At 43.5% G+C, this 22118-nt stretch overlaps 1 protein-coding gene across 5 annotated transcripts in view; it reads right to left on the reverse strand.

Annotated features, from left to right (window-relative positions):
* The window catches only part of LOC143031678 (condensin-2 complex subunit G2-like), a 57849-nt gene that overhangs the window by 8021 nt on the left and 27710 nt on the right, over positions 1-22118 (reverse strand). For 2 of the 5 annotated variants that reach the window (XM_076195800.1, XM_076195802.1), the window contains exons 12-20: positions 18435-18600; positions 14578-14733; positions 11240-11299; positions 5484-5671; positions 4055-4174; positions 2603-2719; positions 1237-1413; positions 726-922; positions 1-63 (exon numbers count right to left, since the gene is read on the reverse strand). The exon at positions 1-63 is cut by the window's left edge and continues 179 nt beyond it. In XM_076195800.1, coding sequence (XP_076051915.1) covers positions 1-63; positions 726-922; positions 1237-1413; positions 2603-2719; positions 4055-4174; positions 5484-5671; positions 11240-11299; positions 14578-14733; positions 18435-18600 — 1244 coding nt within the window. The remainder of the gene's footprint in view (positions 64-725; positions 923-1236; positions 1414-2602; positions 2720-4054; positions 4175-5483; positions 5672-11239; positions 11300-14577; positions 14734-18434; positions 18601-22118) is intronic. The other 3 variants (XM_076195803.1, XM_076195805.1, XM_076195804.1) reach the window with 3 other exon arrangements.

Consider the following 22118-nt stretch of genomic DNA (forward strand, 5'->3'; position numbering starts at 1 on the left):
GCACTAGAAGTGGACGTGTCGTCCTTAGTCTCCGTCTTCTCCTCGAGCAATGGAACCAGAATTCTGTTGAAAGATTTAGTCTTAATTACCCATATATAACATACATCAAAAGACTCCTTATGGCTTAATTTCTTCAATGCAAGTCAAATGCTGCTGCAAACAGGTCAGCATTTTCTCTGGTTATCCACATTCAGGGTGAAAAAGAACAAGAGAAAGGAAAATATTACAGGTGTCACTTTATATCTTATAATGCACACACTGTGACGCACCATCGCATAATTGTACATCCAACAGACACTTGCGTGCGAATATTCAGCACATACTGAAGAGGTCAAGGCCTACCTCCAACTCACTGCCACCCTTTCCTCTTTTTAACCCATTAAACTCCGATGACAAGATTCTTGTCATTTGGTCAAATAAAACAAAAAATCATAAAACACCAAAATGTTTGATCAAACACCAGAAAAATATGACGTCAGTCCTCGCTTCACGAAGCGAGGACTGACGTCATATTTTTCTGGTGTTTGATCAAACATTTTGGTGTTTTATGATTTTTTGTTTTATTTGACCAAATGACAAGAATCTTGTCATCGGAGTTTAATGGGTTAATCACCCTTCTTTGACTTTGACACACATTTGCTTTCAGTGTTCTCCTCTAACATATCCATCACTAGCTGCCTTAGGCCTTCTGTACATACGTATGCATCCTAGTTAGACCAACATACCTTGATGCCCACAGCGTGCTTTGGCACAGAATATCCGCACTGTCGAAGTCACTTCGCTGCCCTTCTCCCTCATTCTCTTGGCGGTGGTGCAAAATTGCCACCAGGCGGAGGTAGCGCTCCCAACAGTCCAGGAGGAAGTCGTCGCTGCACAATTCCGACAACAGACCGCTTGACTGCAGCCGAGCTTCCAGGAGGTCCTACAAGAGCCAACAGTTGTTTTTCTAAACATAACACATCTTGGTTCTCGTTTTGTTATTCCTTAAAACAAACTTAAGAATGTCAACTAGAGCTGACGTCAAGACATCTACTCTCCTATCTTACCTTGACATGTTCCAATGTCTGACTGAGTTGTATTGTAGGAGCAAATAATCATAACGCATCTTGGTTGTTGTTTTGTTGTTCCTTAAAACAAACTTAAGAACGTCAACTGGGGCTGACGTCAAGACTTGCACCAGCACGATGATGTTGCTGAAGAAAGGGAATTACTGTACTATCTACTCTCCCATCTTACCTTGACGTGTTCCAATGTCTGACTGAGTTGTAGGAGCAATTCACTATGGTTGTGGAGAGCTGCGATCTTGTTGAGCGGGTGCTGCATAATTTGTCGTAGCAGCTGCAGGGCCAAGAGTGGCTGAGGGCTGCTCTGCTCGAAAAAGCGAACACGGCGCCCAGCAGAAGAACACTCCCGCTGCAATACACAAGTCTGGTTAACAAACAACATAAGGACTCTAACAAGAGCACAAAGCCAGTAATGATAATTTCAATACAGTAGTAAACCCTTGATGTAACAGACTTTACGAGGACAGTGGTCTGTCGTTATATCCAAAGATCCGTTAAAACTGAAGATTTGTTACATTTGATGGAAATACCAGATTCATTATATCCTGAAGTCTGCCCGGTATTAGAAATTACAGTCAACCCTCGATACAATGCATGATACGAGGACAGGGGTCCGTTGTTATATCTAAAGATCCGTTAAAACCAAGGATCCCTTGCTATAACGGATGAAAATAATCCGTTATGGCGAGAGTTTGTCAATTCAGATTTTTTGTCCATTATATCCGATACCTGGTATATTGAGGGTTTACTGTAATATAGAAAAATAAATCAATAAATAAATAAATACATATAATACCAAGGGCCTTTCCTCCCTTGCAAGGGAGGTAGCCACCAAAGTCAAAGGCATAAATCCACTCCCACCTATTTCATCCCCACATACTCCACTCCCTCCCTCTTTTCTTGGCTGCTCCTGGGTGATGGGTCATCCCTGCATCTTGCCCACTGGCTGGCTGGGGCAGAAGCAAGGCCACTGCTTAATTTAATAAACGAACACACGCATAAGTCTCTTAATTCCTTTTCTCAGCTCCACAATATTGAAAGAGGAATAACAGATGAATACAACTACCTCATACCAGCATGAAGACAATGATGATGATGATATGGTTTGAAGTCACACTCCCCTCCCCCCACCTATCGGGAGGCTAGGACAGTGCCCCTCACAGAGGACTTTGTAGCGTGGAATTTCCATCATGCCCTTGGTTCAACTTCACCGGTGGCAGGATTCAAACTGCCCTCACCTTGACCTTCGCCGCAGATAACAACGCCCCAACCCTAAAGTGGTTGAACTGACATTCTATCATTTTCTAAAAAAGGAATGGTGACGGTGGGAAGAGAAGTTAGTTTTGGGAGCAGAAAACAAGAAAGAGCCTGGGGAGGGAGGGAGATGGAGGAAGAATGAGGAGAGATAAAAGGGGACACACACAGGATGGGGACTGCCTGGGCAGGCGGACTGAAGAGGGGAGGGGAGGGGAGGAGCTGGGGAAAAGGGAGAGCACATAGGGTCAAGAGACGGAAAGGAAAAGTTGATTTAAACTCACTTTTTGTACTGTCGATGTTAGCGCCGGCTGAATCCAATGGCTGATTAGTTCAAGCAAATCGTCAAATCTGTTCCAATTGCAAAGGGCGTCAACGTACAGATTGTACGTATCGGGTTCCTGGAATACGTGTAAAGTCCTGAATTAGCCACTATTTCTTCTGTGTGTCTACAATTGTTGAATAACTTGGCATCTTATCTGTACATACACATCAATCAATCAATAAATGCTTCCAGTTTCACCAGGCAGAAAACCTGGAGCCCCATACATGGCTGGCAACAGCCCTCGGACCTTTTGTCTGTGTTGTATTAGTGTTAAGAAAGGTTTAATGAAGCGGCCTTGCTGTGTCTTGCAACACTGCTTCTTCTGACCCAGGGAGGGCAGTGGACAAGATGCAGGGATGACCCGTCATCCAGGAGGTGCCAAGATAAGAGGGAATGTATGTAGAGGGTGGAGGGGAGTGGAGGTATTAGGGATGGAATGGGTGGGAGTGGTTTTTATGACTGTTTTTTTGGCTACCTCCCTTGTAAGGGGGAAAAAAGCCTTTGGTATATGCATGTATGTATGTATGTTGTGGGTAATTTATTTCACAGCACCATCCATAGTTGTGTATGGATGACACTGTGGTGCATGGAAGGTAGTGGGTGGGGGATGGGGGGAGGTTAGGGAGGGGCTGTATGTGAATGATATTTTGATGCAGCCCGAAGTGATTTCTCCCTGTCGTCCTCTCTTTTTCTGCATGAGGGGACTGAGAGGGGGGTTCCCCAATTAAATGAAGCAGCCTTGCTGTGGATGTGCTGTGTCTTGCGACATTGCTTCTTACCCAGGGAAATGGACAGGATGCAGGGATGACCTGTCATCCAGGAGGAGCCAAGAAAAGAGGGAGAGAGGGAGGGAGGGAGGGGTTGTGAATGGGAGTGGAGTGTGTGGGGATGAAATGGGTGGGAGTGGAATTATGCCATGGCTACCTCTCTTGTAAGGGGGGAAAAGCCATTGGTATATATATGTAGTGGGTGTATGTTATGACTCCCCCTTTCAATGGGGAAGGATGGTTTTCCTACATGCATCCAATCTCAATATCACTTCTAACGTTCGCACCCCATAACAACTGTTATAGTCAACATATACAACAATTTGATGACTTGCACATCTTTGTAGCTGTGTCTCCCTTTAATACTGGTGTGCACATGCCCACACGCACAATATGTTACAAGATGTGGTTTCAACGAAAGCTACCAATCTCCCTAGGGACTTCTGGACCAAGCCAACCTACCTTTCTTGACAACGCCCTTTGATAACAAAAGATTCTATCGGCGTCTCAGGTCGAGACAAATGCCGCAGCAGCTGTGTCCTCGGGTCAGCCACCTGCAACCGCTTCAGTCGAGGCGTCGGGGCCGATCGGTTGCAGGTGGCTACTATAACAACGATAAAGGACAGGGAACTACGACTACTTACCACGGAGTGTAAGGTGGCGGCCCTGAGGCGGGAGAGGCAGTGACTGACGAGCGTGGGAACCAAATGGCACGGTAAGAAGCTCGAAAGGTAAATGAGCGTACGCATGATCTCCTCCTCCTCCTGAAAAAGACGACAAAAGTATTAATTCAATACATATCTACTCAGGAGCCAGCCACAGGTAACAGCATTTAACCCATTAAACTCCGATGACAAGATGTCTTGTCATTTGGTCAAATAAAACAAAAAATCATAAAACACCAAAATGTTTGATCAAACACCAGAAAAATATGACGTCAGTCCTCGCTTCGTGCGAGAGGAAGAGAGAAAGAGTTTGAATGTGTTTGAGATGAGGTGTCTGAGAAGTATGATGGGGGTTACTAGGCTAGATAGAGTGAGAAATGAGGTGGTGAGGAGGAGAACAGGGGTGGAAAGGGAGTTGGGAGATAGGGTTGATGAAAGAGTATTAGGATGGTTTGGACACATGGAAAGAATGAGTGAAGAAAGACTAGTAAAAGAGGTATGGAAGGCAGATGTGGAGGGAGTGAACATGAAGGGACGTCCTAGGATTAGGTGGATGGATGGGGTGAAGGGGGCTTTGGGGAAGAGGGGAATGTCTGTTGAGGAAGGACGGGAGAGGACAGAAGACAGGGGTGAATGGAGAATGGTTGTATATGGATGATGTTGTGATGCATGAGGTGGAATGGGCGGGTGGATGGGGGGTGAGGTAGTATGTCTGAGCAAAATTTGACGCAGCCCGAAAGGATTTCTCCCCGTCTTCTTCTTTTCTGCATGGGGGGACGGAGAGGGGGGTCGCCGATTTAATGAAGCGGCCTTGCTGTGGATGTGCTGTGTCTGGCGACACTGCTTCTGACCCAGGGAGGGCAGTGGACAAGATGCAGGGATGACCTGTCATCCAGGAGGTGCCAAGATAAGAGGGAGGGTGGAGGGGTGTGGAGTGTATTCAGGGATGGAATGGGTGGGAATGATTTTATGCCTTTTCCGTTTTGGCTACCTCCCTTGTAAGGGGGAAAAAGCCTTGGTATATGTATGTAAGTATTTTAAGTCTACATCTCTACCTTCTTACATACATACATATACCAAGGGCTTTTCCCCCTTACAAGGGAGGTAGCCAAAAAACACAAAGGCATAAAAACCATCCCCAGTACCTCCATGTGGGCTTTTAGGCATGTTGGAACAATCACTCTAGCCTGAAACCTGTACAACTCAACCAACCATACTGAGGACTGTCACATCAGAGAGGGGCGGAGATGTCGCGTATGTGTAACCTGCACAATTTCCTGACGCTTATTGTGAAGTATGCATGAACCTCCACCATGCAAGACCGGACCACTTACGACTGTTTGACAATACGTGGGAGAGGGGAGTTGGGACAGGGGGAAAAGGTCGACAGCGAGAAAGAAAGAAATACCTTGAAAAACTGAAGAACTCTTGGCATAGTCTTGGCTATGCGAGACCTAAGAGCTTCAATGAATTTATGGTTCTGTGGTTGAGCCAACCGCTCCACGTTGGTGGTCCACACGATGACGATGGTGTCCAGTAAGCCCAAAATAACCACTGGGTCATCCAACGGAGAGTCCTGGTTGCATGACCTTTCTTCTGGCAAAAGAAAAAAATAAATAAAGAATTAATAAAAATCTGACAACGAACACTACGGTAGTGCATGGGAATGGAATGGGTGCAGGCCTTGATTGGCTAACCCCCTTATAAAGGGGAGGAAGACCTTGGTGTATAGATAGATACATACATATGGATTATGTTAATATAGCATATATCTCTCTCTCACACACACAAGCACACAGCCCATGTCGGAAATATACATCAATTTAAAGTTAGGTATAATAATGTCTTGCGACACTGCTTCTGACCCAGGGCAGTGGACAAGATGCAGTGATGAACCATCATCCAGGAGGTGCCAAGGTGAGAGGGAGGGAGGAGGGTGGAGGGGAGTGGAATATGAAGGGGATGGAATGGGTGGGAGTGGTTTTTATGCCTTTTGTTTTGTGGCTACCTCCCTTATAAGGGGGAAAAATGCCTTTGGTATATGTATGTATAATAATTGGAGGATAAGAGGCAAGCACTGCTCTTCTCCTGTATACAACAATTAGGTAAACACCCACACACACAAACTGGACAAAACAATAGTGTGTGCAAAAATCATACACAAATTTAATAGCAAACTAGACACTGCAAGATACAAAGATGGGACACCACGAGCATAGCTCCCCTTCCCATAAAATACAACTAGGTACATACATATACCAAGGGCTTTTTCCCCCTACATGAGCGGTAGCCAAAAAGAAAAAGGCACAGAAACCACTCCCACCCATTCCGTCTCCTATATATTCCACTCCCTTCCACCCTCCTCCCTTTCATCACAGCACCTCCTGGATGACGGGTCATCCCTGCATCCTGTCCACTGCCCTGGGTCAGAAGCAGTGTTGCAAGACACAGCACATCCACAGCAAGGCCGCTTCATAAATTTGGCAACCCCCACCCTCTCCATCCCCTCATGCAGAAAAGGAGAAGACTGGGAGAAATCCCTTCAGGCTGCGTCAAAAATTTTCTCATACAACTAGGTAAATACACATAAGCAAATAAAGAGAGGAACCCAGAGGTATAGCTCCCTTCCTGTACAATAGTTAGGGAAACTTGGTAAATACAAACACACACACTAAATGGAGAAACAGGGAGTGCCAGGCCTATACACGATTTTAAGAATAAACTGGATGCAGAGAGATACAAAAGTGGGTCACTACGAGCATAGCTCTCGTCCCGTAAAATACAACTAGGTAAATACACACAAAACTCACAACTGACTACTATGAAAGCAGGAGCATACTGGAGACTTAGCTATTAACCCATTAAACTCCGATGACAAGATGTCTTGTCATTTGGTCAAATAAAACAAAAAATCATAAAACACCAAAATGTTTGATCAAACACCAGAAAAATATGACGTCAATCCTCGCTTCGCTCGCAGCGAAGCGAGGACTGACGTCATATTTTTCTGGTGGTTGATCAAACATTTTGGTGTTTTATGATTTTTTGTTTTATTTGACCAAATGACAAGACATCTTGTCATCGGATTTGAATGGGTTAACTACATTGCTGGATGAAGGATTTCCTGAAAGACTAGCACATGAGAAGAGTAGAGGATAAAAATTTCAGGACAGAGGACAGTGACAAGAGTCCCGCATGGTTCTTTATCCCCGTAAATAACACAAAGATACAAGCTAAACTAATATATTTGCAGATAATCCAAATAGCACAAGGAGACTAGAAAACGAAGAAGATGGTGTCTTAATACAAAAAGATCTATGATATCTATGCCTGAAACTGGGCACAGAATGTGAACTTACAAAGGAATACATACAGCAACAGAATTATTGGTATTTATAGGGCTGCCTGAGAAATGAAAGGGGATGTAAAAAGTGGAAACAGTTAAGAACCACCAACTTAATTAAAGTATACAAGCTCAAGGTGTTGAGAAGTTAGACTGGGCTCAAGACTCCATATATTCATTTAGGCATTTTCAAGTGTCACTAATAAGTGAAAAGACAGGTAAGTGTGTGGTGGCATGGAGGGTTTCTTCAAGGTTAATGTGGATGAAGGTGAAACTAGGGAGATTTGGGTTTTTGTAATTGCATATGGGCCTGGTAGTGAGAAGAGTGTAGAGGAAAGGGAGGCTTTTGGATAGATTTAATGAGTGCATAGAGGGTTTAGGGAGATATGTCAATGTAGTGGTATTGAAAGACCTTAATGCTAGAGTAGGAAATGAACCAATTGAAGTAGTGGTTGGAAAGTGTGGAGTTCCAGGGAAAAATCATAGTGGAGAGTTGATGGTGGGGATGTGTTCAGAAATAGAGTTGATGATAGCAAACACAGTGTTTAGGAAGAAAGTCAAACATAAGTACACATGGGAGAGGGTGGTGGATGGAAGAGTGGCAGATAGAGCGTTAATGGACTATATAGTGGTAACCAGGAGAAGAGTAGGAAGAGTTAAGGATGCACATGTTCTAATGGGAGAGAGTGGAGGAATATCACAATTTTTAGTGGAAGGTAAGTTGAGAGTGGAGGATAGATGGAGAAAGAGGAAAAGGACAGAAGGTAGGGAGGTGATTAAAGTGAACTGCTTAAATAAGAAAGAAAAAGAGCACAAGAAGCTGAGAGAGGAGTAGGGGGTAGTGAAGGATAGAGTAGAGCTAGGAGTGGAGGAGGAATGGGGATGGTTCAAGGAGGGAGTCACAAAGTGTGCAAAGATGGTGTGTGGAACAAGGAGGGCAGGAGGAAATAGAAGGAAGGGTAATGAGTGGTGGAATGAGGAAACAAAGAAGGTTGTAGAAGAGAAGAAGCGAGTGTTCACAGAATGGTTACAAAATAGGATGAGAGAATCATGTGAGAGGTACAAAGAAAAGAGAAGTGAAGCACAAGATAAAAGAGGCAAAGAGGAGAGCAGGCGTAAAATGGGGTAAAAGTATGAATAAAAGTTTGAATAAAAAGATGTTTTGGAAAGAAATTAAAAGAGGAAGAGGAGGCGAATCGAGTGGAGAAGAAAATGTAAAAGGTGCAGATGGAGAGATGATAATGGAAGAGAAGGGATGAAGGGGAAGATGGGCAGAGTATTTTAGGGAAGGGAGGGAAAGGTAGTAGCAGTGGGAAGTGCTAAGAAAATGACCGTGATGAGTGAGGAAAATGGAGGAGAAATATGGAATGAAGTGAAAGCAGCTGTTAAGATGAAACCAGGAAAGGTACCTGGGTTGGATGGGTGTCATGCAGAATCTAAAAAACAGTGATGGTGGACTGGCTGGTGAGGTTAATGCTTGTTTAAGAGAGGGTAGAGTGCCGGAGGACTGGAGGAGTGCCTGTATAGTTCCACTTTACAAAGGAAAAGGGGACAAATGTGAGTGTAGTAGCTTCAAAGGGATCAGCTTGTTAAGTGTAGCTGCAAAGGCTTATGTAGCAGACATAGCATGTCCACAGCAAGGCTGATTCATTTAATTGGCAACCCCCCCTCTCCGTCCCCTCATGCAGAAAGAGATGGGGAGAAATCCCTTTAGACGCATCAAAATATCATTCACACATGCTCCCTCATCCATGCATCACAGCATCATCCATACACAACCATTCTCCACTCACCCTTATCTTGTCTTCTCCCTTCTTTCCTCAACAGATAGACATTCCCCTCTTTCTCAATGCCCCTTTTACCCCATCCATTCATCTAATCCTTGGTCGTCACACCTTATGGCATAAATTTTCCCCTTTTTATACTTGAAGTACGAAAACGACTGCAGAATAACAGAAAACAAGGTTCAAGTTGCCATAAGGGCAACATAAAAGGATGCCAATGGACACAGAGTGAAATATGCAAAGCAATAATGCCAACTGCTGTGTACAAGTCAAGCGTGCAAGATAAATGCAAACGAGAGGTCACGTGGAGGCAGTGGAAATACGAAGCTTGTGTCCTGTGGACCGAGTTATGATGTATAATAAAGGAACAAGAACTTGTGAATGGATGGGATTTGATAGAAGAGTGGAACAGACTAACCTGAAGTGGTTTATATCGTTATGGAGACGGTCACATTGCTTCTGACCCAGGGAGGGCAATGGACGAGATGCGGGGATGACCCGCCATCCAGGAGGAGCAAAGAAAAGTGGGAGGGAGGGAAGGAGGGGTGGTGAATGCGAATGGAGTATGTGGGGATGAAATGGATGGGACTGGATTTATGCCTTTGATTTTGGCCGCTACCTCCCTTGTTGTAAGGGGGCTGTTGGTATATGTATGTATGAGGATGAATAACTTTAAATACTTTCAAGGGATCCAAGATTGGTGGTGCCATTAGTGGGCACATAGGAAAAGTTTGGATGGGGCAAATGATTTAAATAACTCATGGGGTCAGGACATCATACAGACATATATATACCAAAGGCTTTCTCCCCCTTACAAGGGAGGTAGCCAAAAAACCACTCCCACCCATTCTGTCCCCACATACTCCACACCTCTCTCTTATCTTGGCTCCCCCTGGATGATGGGTTGCCCCTGCATCTTGCCCACTGCTGTAGGTAAGGCTCAGGATATTGAAAAAGTGAAAAGGAATGTGGGTGACAAACTCACTGGGGACCGTCAGTAACTCGGGGAATTTATATAGTGTTGTCGTCTAGGGATCATTAGTGCGGAGCATCGTAGTATAAGGTGTCCTGTGTGATGGTTTTGAATCTGGGGCAGTTTGAATTAGTGGTCGGTCCAGCTCTGTGTTGGTGCTGTTTTAACCCATTCAACTCCGATGACAAGATGTCTTGTCATTTGGTCAAATAAAACAAAAAATCATAATAAAACAACAAAATGTTTGATGATCAAACAGCACCAGAAAAATATGACGTCATCAGTCCTCCTCCTCGAGGAGGAGGACTGATGACGTCATATTTTTCTGGTGCTGTTTGATCATCAAACATTTTGTTGTTTTATTATGATTTTTTGTTTTATTTGACCAAATGACAAGACATCTTGTCATCGGAGTTGAATGGGTTAATGCTGGATGGTGTTCTGATGTGGTTCTTCTCGGGTATACTGTACACAAAATAGTAACACGACATTGGCATTAGTGGCCGGTCCTGCTCTGTGTCGGTGCTGTTTTAATGCTTGATGGTGTTCCGATGTGGTTCTTATCGGGTGTACTGTACACAAAATAGTAACACGACATTGGCATCAGTGGCCAGTCCTATTCTCTGTTGGTGCTTATCGGATGTACTATACACAAAATAGTAACACGACATTGGCATCAGTGGCCAGTCCTGCTCTGTGTTGGTGCTGTTTTAATGCTGGATAGTGTTCCGATGTGATTCTTATCGGATGTACTGCACACAAAATAGTAACATAACATTGGCATCCCCTTGGCATGGGGGAGCACAAGGAAGAAGTGATGTCCCTGGAGTGGAGTGGCGTACGAGAGATTTAAGGATGTCAGATACAAGGACGGGATCATGCAACTGTTCTGGACCACATGCATGGTTGAGGTCCAAGTGGATATTAGCCCTTTAAACCAAGAAGAAGAAGAAGAATGCTGTGTGGCCCTGGGCCATAAGGGTGTCACCGAAATAAGGTACTATAAGGGCAGGACAAGATAATAAGACTCTAACCACCACTTGCCACCAAACGTCTTACAATACCTTGAGCGCTCGACCGAGCTTTGGCGGGAGAGGGACAGGAGGTACCCGTCTTGGGAGGAGCTGCAAGGCAAAGCATTTGGTGTTAGGCAGGTGCTGCAGGAGCACTGGGCGCAGCAAAGCACAGCGAAAAGGTGAGACAAGCAAAGGCAAGCAAGGAACAAAGAAGAGAGTGCTAGCATCTACATTCTCATGCACTGACATGAATTGGTTTAAATGTTTTGGTTTAATGTCACAAACTCCCCTGCTATCGGAAGGCTAGGACGGTGCCCCCTTACAGTGGACTTTGTAGCCTGGAATTTAATGAGTTGTGCCCTTAGTTCAACTCTCCCCGAGCAGTGTTCGAATCGTCATCATCTCGACCTTTGCCGCATGTAACGACGCCCTAACCTGCTCAACAAAACTTGTCAGCATGCCAGTGGTTTTAGCCATAATATCTTTGGATATAATTCTGACAGTGTTTGTGGTTTTGCTTCCTCTGGTGCCCCATGTTTGACAGAGACAGGGATAAATGACATTTGTCAATTCAGCTGCATGGAGACAGAGTACCACGGAACTGGACAGTTATGCGACCCCTTCTGTGTGCCACTTACGAATTTGTTCTGGCAGACACCACGTAATTCATCCAGCCCCGTGGCGCCCGCTATGCAATGGAGGACCTTAACTTCCCTTGGCTAAGCCAGATTTGTACCAACTACTATTCGGTTTCTAGATGCTCCCAGGCAATTTGAGTTGTGTAGTCATCGTGATTATACATACATACACACATATATATATATATACCAAAGGCTTTTTCCCCCTTACACAGGGGGGGAGCCAAAAAGAAAAAGGCATAGAAACCACTCCCAACCATTCCATCCCCTACATACTCCACTCCCCTCCACCCTCCCTCTCATCTTGGCACCTCCTGGATGACGGGTCATCCCTGCATCATCTCCACTGCCCTGGGTCAGAAACAGTGTCACAAAACACAGCACATCCACAGCAAGGCCGCTTCATAAATTCGGCGACCCCCCCACCTCACCATCCCCTCATGCAGAAAAGGAGAAGACAGGGAGAAATCCCTTCGAGCTGCGTCAAATTATACATACATACATACACCAAAGCCCTTGCGGATTATACGTACATACACCAAAAGGCTTCCCTCGCCCCCTTGATTAGGAAAGGGACCAGCCAAGGCACGCACCCACTGTCCACCCAACTGTTTTTCCTCTCGTCTTAGCTCCTCTTGGATGAAGGGTCATCCCTGTCTCCTGTCCACTGCCTGGGTCAGAAGCAATGCAGCAAGACACAGCACACCCATAGCAGGACCCAACAGCTGAAGCTGAATTTGTGGTGATTGGTTTGATGATGATAACATCACCATGTTCTACTAGAAAGTATAATACTACTTGATGCTAGCGTCGTGCACGTGGGCCCCTATGCAAAACCATATCATTATATTCTTGTTGAGGTAAGGCTTTTCTTAACCCATTAAACTCCGATGACAAGATGTCTTGTCATTTGGTCAAATAAAACAAAAAATCATAAAACACCAAAATGTTTGATCAAACACCAGAAAAATATGACGTCAGTCCTCGCTTTGCGAAGCGAGGACTGACGTCATATTTTTCTGGTGTTTGATCAAACATTTTGGTGTTTTATGATTTTTTGTTTTATTTGACCAAATGACAAGACATCTTGTCATCGGAGTTTAATGGATTAATTAATGGATAGCAGACCCAGTGAAAGGGACTCTATTTAGTGAGGGCCAGATGTCTCCGAAGAGGCGTGTAGGACTCCTGATTGTAATTAGTCAGCATATTACTACTGACCAGTATATGGTAAACAGAAATGAGCTTAGCCAATCACAGATGATTGAAGGAGGAGCCTTACCCCTTCAGAGGTTTCGTCCTGGCTATGAAACAGTCAAGTCCGTCTGAAACAAAGTCTGTGCCGATCATAAGTCAAGACTGCAGCATGGAGAACCACAGCGAAGGTCTGTATATAATATACAAGTCCAGCCTTCCACACCCCGTACACTATCACTACTCTAATTATAGCTAATTAAAGTAAACAAAGATAAAAATAATAAGAAGAGAATTAGTTTCATTCAACACCACCATCTTGAGAGATGCTAAAAACTACTCATACACTTGTTCGTATCTTCCCGTTCTAGCCACTCTGGCCACAGCTATCACTCAACTTTATACATGAGCTCTCATCTGGGAGGTTAATAACTGTCAATCACGAGTCCGACATGTGATCCAAGATTGTGGTGAGTCACACAAACAGGGGAGTACGACAGATTGTCCCCACAGCTTCATTACACGGCAACCCACCCTACTTGTCCACTCGTGACAAATATACAACAGACAAGAAGAGATCCCTTTGGACCACATAATTTTATCATTTATTTTTAGTCACTCCCCATTCCAGGTACGTGTACTTTATAAATTCAATGGTACTTGTACGTAGACCCAAAGAACTTGAAAAAATACCAAGTACATTGTACACACATATACCCCAAGGGCCTTTTCCCCCTTACAAGGGAAGTAGCCAAAGTCAAAGGCATAAATCCACTCCCACCCGTTTCATCCCCACATGCTCCACTCCCCTCAGTTCTTGGCTCCTCCTAGATGACAGGTCATCCCTGTATCTAGCCCACTGACCTGGGTCAGAAGCAATATAGGAAGACAGCAGATCCACAGCAAGGCTGCCTCGTTTAATCAGCGACACCCCCCCCCCTCTCTGTCTGTCCCCTCATGTAGAAAAAGAGAAAATGGGGAGAAATCCCTTTGGGCTGCATCAGAATATCATTCACACATACTCCCTAACCCCCCATCCCCCACCCACTCCCCCTCATGCATCACAGCATCATCCATACACAACCATTCTCCACTCACCCCTATCCTCTGTTCTCTCCCGTCCTTCCTCAACAGACATTCCCCTCTTTCCCAATGCCCCTTTTACTCCATCCATCCATCCATCTCATCCTAGGACACCCCCTCATAATCACTCCTTCCACACCTCTTTTACTAATCTTTCTTCACTCATTCTTTCCACGTGTCCAAACCATCCTAATACTCTTTCATCAACCCTATCTCTCAACTCCCTTTCCACCCCCATTCTCCTCCTCACCTCCTCATTTCTCACTCTATCTAGCCTAGTAACCCCTATCATACTTCTCAGACATTTTATCTCGAATACATTTAAACTTTTCCTCTCTTTTCTCTCTCCATGTAAATACAATTTCTTTTCATTCCCATGGTTTCAGTGAAAAACAAGTTATTTAAAACATCTCAAGGGCTCACCCAACTCCCTCACATAACCCCGAGACCACTGCCTATGCACGCTCTTACCCGAATTCTCCTTGTCTTCTTCCGTGGTGTTGGAGGTTTGTCTGCTCCTTATCCTTCCCTCAACCTCCGCAGACCTTTTGGGAGTGGAGCCTGGAGAGGCTATGGCGCTGGAGGACAGCGAGTTGTGTGATGTGTTACTCCCAAAAGTGCTGTTACCTGAAGATAATTTGCCTCTTTAGACATAAATACAAATAACGTTTGTTGTTATCGACGACCTCCCAACCACTAAAACGTAATGCCATTACCTATAAAACAAAATGTCATGACACGGAAATGGAACATTATCATCCCTTCATTCATTCATTCCTGCAGCATCAATAACAGGTACCAGACAGTAATAAGAACATAAGAATAAAGGAGACTGCAAAAGACCATAAGGCCTACACTAGGCAGCTCCGTAAAGCAAAATGGACGAGAAAGAAGGAACCATCTCCATCTCCATGCCACCGCCCATTTTCGAAACCCATCGACCTCTCCTCGCCTCCATCTGGAGGAGGAACAGGTCCAAGGAGCCAATACTCAGTCAGCCTCTGGTCCAAGACCTCTCGACCAGCATCCACTCTACTAACCTTTTTTCAGATAAGGAGAGCCGACAATCACTGGTTGTTGCTATTTTCATTGTTCCCTAGACCAGTGGTTCCCAACCTTTTCTGGCTTGAGGCACCCACCCTTGCCAAGCCTTTCAGAAGTCCCCAGTGGCACCCTTATTAAAAAATCTAAATTCTAGTTTGTCAGTATTTTGTTGATTCAACATCAGTGTAACAAAATTTTGTCCCTGGATAATATGAAGACACTCATCTTTACACTGATGCTGCTTTAATGAACAAAAAATGGATGACAGAGAGAGTCGGTAATACGAAAATTATTTTTGCCCTGAATTTTGGTGGCACCTCAGTTGACCTCACAGCACCCTTGGGTGCCACAGCAGCACACCGGTTGGGAGCCACTGCCCTCAACTGTCTGGCCGACTGGTCCCATCTCCCGGAGTAACACTATGACAGGAACAGGGTTTTCCTACAAATCCTTTATAGAGTGTATATTGTCTTGTTGGCATGCATGACTGTGTACATTGCATCCTTCCCTAATGTGTTGCATGGTATAGGGTGAAGTGTTATATCCTAAACAGCAGCGCTGGGCATATTCCTTGGTGTGTTCCAGTTTGGTTTGGCTGAGGTTAGCACTCCCAAACTATTAACCACTTCCATGCAGTGACGCCTACGTAGGCGTCATGAGGAGCAAGTGGGTACGCAATGATGCCGACATCGGCGTCTTGATTATATTTATTGTAGTCGTACCTAAGTAACCTTCATTCTCTCTAAACTGGCTTCATCATATTTTCTATGGTTATCAAAATACACGGGTGAAAGAGAACGAACGATTAAGCACTGACTTTATTTTTTATGCGATTATTATGAGGCAACATCGCATGTCAGGAGTGAAGAGGTTAAAGCTTAAGAGACAGGTTCATATTGAAATAAAAGTCCGGTACGACACATACTATACCAAAGAAAAATTTTGTAAGCCACACACTATATCAGCACCTATATTGTTTTAACCCCTTCCATACGGTGCCGCACACGTAGGCGTCATGAGGAGCAAGTGGATTCGCGACGCTGCCATATCGGCGTCTTGATTATATTTATTGTAGTCGCCCCTGTGTTTTTACATTCTCTCAAATGTGCCCTGAATCCCATTCTCTGTGGTTTTCAAAATTCGCGGGTGAAAGAGAGAACGATCGATATAAGCGGTGACTATATTTTATGATGCGAGTATTATTACGACACGTCATACGGCTGGCATTGGCTGCTGCCCGCGAGATTTAAGTCCCGTACTGAAGTGGTTAATAGTTTGGGAGCACTAACCACGACTAAACTAAAGCGGAACACACCAAGGAACGCACCCAGCTCTGCTAAACAGTAATCTGTGTTGCTATCATCCAGCTTTTTCTGGTAACTTAGGAGGGCTGGATGGTGGCCACATTGCAGTCTCACCAGACTGGTGGATTCTGTCCTTTCGTGGGAGAGAGGATTCTGAGGATCTGACATGAAGCAATGTGTCGTCTTTCAGTTGCCTGCTCCCATCCTTCTATTACACTCAACCCTCGATTTAGCAGACCTCGAATTTGCAGATTTTCGATTCAGCGGACAAAAAGAGTGTGTTCAATAGTAACAGTGAAATTCCGGACAAAGTCCATCAAATGAAAATCTATCCGATAGGTGTCCTGTAGTAACGTATGTGCACGCCAAAACCTAACTGCGTGGTTCAATTTCTCCTTTATATGTAATGCACATTATACACATGTAGTGTAGATTTTGATTACATATCTAATACGTACGTGCATGCCAAAACCTAACAGACAATTTTCTATGTAATAGACTTATGTCCGGTATCCAGTATTGGTAACGGACGGACTCGATTTTCAAGTAACGGACAAGGGTCTGCACAAATTTATCTGTTAAGTCGAGAGTTAAGTGTACTTTCAGCTGAACAGTCCCATGCTAATACAACACAGACAAACCCACAACTTCTTTCCAGCGATTTATGGGAGAGCCTGAAGACGGCTGCCAGTCATGGTGGGGCTCCAGGTTCCCAGTCCATGAACGATTGCCGGCCAAGAGGTTTCGGGTGTCCCTATTTGCAGCAAAGGTCGAAGTGATGGCAGTTCAAACTCTGCCACCAGCAAGTTGGACCAAGGGCATGGCTCATTAAATTACATGCTACAAAATCCTCTGTATTATTTATTTTATTATTATTTATATTATCATAATTTCTATTTTATCTATATTTTTTATCATTTATATATATTTATTCGCATCTGACCTAGCTATGGACCAAAAGGTCTCCTGTCGGCATGCTCTGCCTTTGTAATTCTTTGTAACTTATTTGTGTATATAATAATTCTTTCTTTTTGTGGGGAAAAAATGTGGAAATCCAGATTTCCTTGTGGGAATTTTGTGGAAAAAATCTCATTCATTTGTGATAACACTGATGGGTAACCTGCACCTTGTCCAGAGTCAGCTCCTCACCTAATCTTCATACATCTATCAGAACAAGTTACAAAGAGTGTTACCGAGTCCTAACACTCTGGGATGGATGTCCATCAAACAGAGCATTAGTGCAGCACCTAATAGTTTGACATTTTCATTCATCTATTTTGATATGGTTTAACCCACTAAACTCCGATGACAAGATGTCTTGTCATTTGGTCAAATAAAACAAAAAATCATAATAAAACAACAAAATGTTTGATGATCAAACAGCACCAGAAAAATATGACGTCATCAGTCCTCCTCCTCGAGGAGGACTGATGACGTCATATTTTTCTGGTGCTGTTTGATCATCAAACATTTTGTTGTTTTATTATGATTTTTTGTTTTATTTGACCAAATGACAAGACATCTTGTCATTGGAGTTTAATGGGTTAACATCATCAACTCCTCCCATCGGAAGGCTAGGGCAGTGACCCTTACAGATGACTTTGTAGTGTGGAATTGAATGAACCATGCCCTTGGTTCAACTTCACCAGTGGCAGGATTCGAACCGCCATTCCCTCGACCTTTGCCACAAGTAACGACGGCCTAACCCGCTCAGCCAGTGAGCTTCCATTTGATTTTATTTATCTATTTATTTTATTCTTTTTATCTATTTATTTTTTTGCACACAAAACTGAAGAACAGTTCAAGTATCTGATCAATGACTATGGTTACTACAACCTTTATTTATCTATTTTTTCTTTTTTCATTTATTAATTTATTTTATTTATTCATTATTATTATCTTTTTTTTTTTGCACACAAAACTATAAAGAACAGTTCAAGCATCTGATCAATGACTAAGGCTACAACCTCCTTCTCTTACCTTCATTTTCTTGACAGTTGATGACATAGTGTTTGATATTCCGCCAGATGTTGAGGAGGAAGCGTGTGGACTGGTTCATATCCAAACGCCGGTAGATGTAGCTATAGAAGCTGCGAGAGGCGGCACGGTTTTCCCGAATAAGGGCAATGCAACGATGCAGGATCTCCTGTTACAAGAATAAAGCCCATCATCACCCTTAGGCTCCTGTCACTCCTTTAACCCATTGAACTCCGATGACAAGATTCTTGTCATTTGGTCAAATAAAACAAAAAATCATAAAACACCAAAATGTTTGATCAAACACCAGAAAAATATTATGTCAGTCCTCGCTTCGCTCTCGAGCGAAGCGAGGAGGACTGACGTCATATTTTTCTGGTGTTTGATCAAACATTTTGGTGTTTTATGATTTTTTGTTTTATTTGACCAAATGACAAGAATCTTGTCATCGGAGTTTAATGGGTTAATAACCCTGTGCTCTTTCTAAAGACCATTTTGGGGGATCAGGGTTTCAAATTAGTGTGATTTTAGAAAAAAAAAATATATATATATATATCATTGTTACTTTGGTTAAGAAGTGCATATCAGGGGAATGGAGACGACTATCAATGTGTTAGTTTAGAAGGATTAGGTTATTTAGCATAGTTAGTAACATTTACGGACATGTACCGAGGAGATTATGAGGAAGTGACTGGGGAATATAGCATGGGTTTAGGAAAGGAAATGACTGTGGACTAAGTTTTGTAGTAATAATAATAGTGTGAACAGCACCTAATAAAAGATAAGAATAATTTGAGTGTGGAGAGAATTTGAGGAAGCATAAGACAAGGTTTTTTTATGCCTTTCCCTTTTTGGCTACCTCCCTTGTAAGGGGGAAAAAGCCTTGGTATATGTATGTATGTATAAGACAAGATTGACAGGTGGGGGTGTTTCTTGAGAATGGGGGGGAAAGAGAAAGAGAGAGAGATAGAGAGAGAGAATTAACCCCTTCCATACGGTGCCGCACACGTAGGCGTCATGGACTTAGATCTCAGTGGCAGCAGCCAATGCCAGCCGTACGACGTGTCGTAATAATACTCGCATCATAAAATATAGTCACCGCTTATATCGATCGTTCCCTCTCTTTCACCCGCGAATTTTGAATACCACAGAGAATGGGATTCAGAAACATTTGAGAGAATGTAAAAACACAGGGGCGACTACAATAAATATAATCAAGACGCCAATATGGCAGCCTCGCGAATACACTCGCTCCCCATGACGCCTACGTGTGCGGCACCGTATGGAAGGGGTTAATTGAATTGTAAGGTTATGTGTGAATATCCATTTGTTTTTGTTTTGTTATAATTTGTCTGTCTGATTTTCATTTATTATTAGTTATATGTCAATTTATTATCATTTACTATTTACCTGTTTGTTTGTTATTCAACTATACCAATGCATTTATTTATGTATTTTAATTGTTATGTACATTGTTATAGTTTTAATTTATTATTAATATGATTTTTTTTTTTTTTTTTTTTTTTTTTTTGCATCCGACCTAGATTTGGTTAAAAAGGTCTCCTGTCGGCATGGTTTGCCTTTGTAATCCTTTGTAATGTTCCCACTGAACAACTATGGCAACATCACAAAACCTTAATACAGCCCCATCTTCTTAAACCATTCACTCTAATTCCTAACCTTCGCACAATATCTAGTATTAACCCATTAAACTCTGATGACAAGATGTCTTGTCATTTGGTCAAATAAAACAAAAAATAATAAAACCCCAAAATGTTTGAAAAAACACCAGAAAAATTTGCCGTCTGTCCTCGCTTCGCAAAGTGAGGACCGACGTCATATTTTTTGGTGCTGTTTGATCAAACATTTTGGGGTTTTATGACTTTTTGTTTTATTTGACCAAATGACAAAACATCTTGTCATCAGAGTTTAATGGGTTAATTTAATCAATTTTAATTGTCCTTAACAATGTTCTCCTCTCCTGTCTAGAGACAGTGCCACATTAAGGGAATACATACTCAAATCTAACACAACTTTCTCTTGATCAAAAACCAGCCACAAATACAGTAAACTCTTGATATAACAGATGATATGGGGACGGGTCTCTCGTAATATCCAAAGATCCTTTATAACTGAGGATCCGTTATAGCTGATGGAAATACTGGACAGACCCGTTATATTCTGAAGTTTGTCTGGTATTAGAAATTACAGTACACCCTCAATATAACGCAGCACGATATGGGGACAGGGGTCTATTGTTATATCCAAAGATTCATTATAACTGAGGATCCCTCACTATAACAGATGAAATTCATCTGTTATAGCGAGGGTTTGCAACTGGTCAGATTTTTTTTTGCCAGTTATATCCAATATAAATGAAGCGGCCTTGCTGTGGATGTACTGTGTCTTGCGACACTGCTTCTGACCCAGGGCGGTGGGCGGGGTGCAGGGATGACCCGTCATCCAGGAGGTGCTCAGATGAGAGGAAGGGTGGGAGGGGTGTGGAGTGTATTTGGGGATGAAATGGGTGGGAGTGTTTTTATGCCTTTCCCTTTTTGGCTACCTCCCTTGGAAGGGGGAAAAAGCCTTGGTATATGTATGTATGTATGTATATCCAATATATTGAGATCTGTTATATCAAGGGTTCACTGTAGCCATGACAGCTGCATCATCCTGAAACATGTCAATAAGCTCCATTTGGTTTCCAACAACAGAAGACCTTTTGGGACATGAAGAAGGAGCATGTGGAAGAGTATGTACCTACAAACAAAGGACATCTTGCCAAGTCATAGGCACGTACCCACTTCCACCCACCTAACTTATTCCGCTCTCATCTCATCTCCTCGTGGATGAAGGGTCATCCCTGTCTCCTGCCCACTGCCTGGGTCAGGAGCAATGCAGCAAGACACAGCGCATCCACAGCAAGGTTCCTTCACTTAATTGGCAACCCGTCCCCTCTCCATCCCCTCACATACAGAGAAAAGAGAAGACGGGGAGAAATCCCTTCATGCTGCATCAAAATATCCATAACACACAACCATTCTTCCCTCACCCTTATCACCTACCTTCTCCCTTCCTTGCTCAACAGGCATTCCCCTCTTCCTTAAAACCCCTTTCACCCCATCCATCCACCCATCTCTTCCTCAGTCATCCCCTCAAGTTCACTCCATCCACCTCTGCCTTTCACACCTCTTTTACTAATCTTTCATCACTCATTCTTTCCACATGCCCAAACCATCCCAATAATCTTTCATCAACCCCATCTGTCATCTCATTTTCTACTCCCAATCTCCTCACATCCTTGTTTCCCACTCTATCCAACCCAGCAACCCACACCATACCCATCAGACATATCATCTCAAACACATTTAAACCCTTCCTCTCCGCCTCTCCCAAATTCCAAGTCTACGCCACAAAGAATACTATCAGCACAATTACCCCTGCATACAATCTCCTCCCTGCATCCATTTCCAAATTTCTATTTCTCATGACATTTTCTAATCCCCCCAAGGAAGGCATTTACTTGCTTCTCTCAACCTACAACTTACCTCCACCTCCTCTCCTCCCTTTCCTGCCACATGTGACCCCAAATACCTAAAGCTATCTATCCACTTCCTCCAGCCTCTCCCCTTCCAGACTCACCTCCAACTTGGTGCCATCCTCTCCCCTTGCACATCCCATCACCTT

This window comes from Oratosquilla oratoria, chromosome 12 (genome assembly GCF_046742065.1).
Source record: "Oratosquilla oratoria isolate Oo_2021 chromosome 12, ASM4674206v1, whole genome shotgun sequence".
NCBI lineage: Eukaryota > Metazoa > Arthropoda > Malacostraca > Stomatopoda > Squillidae > Oratosquilla > Oratosquilla oratoria.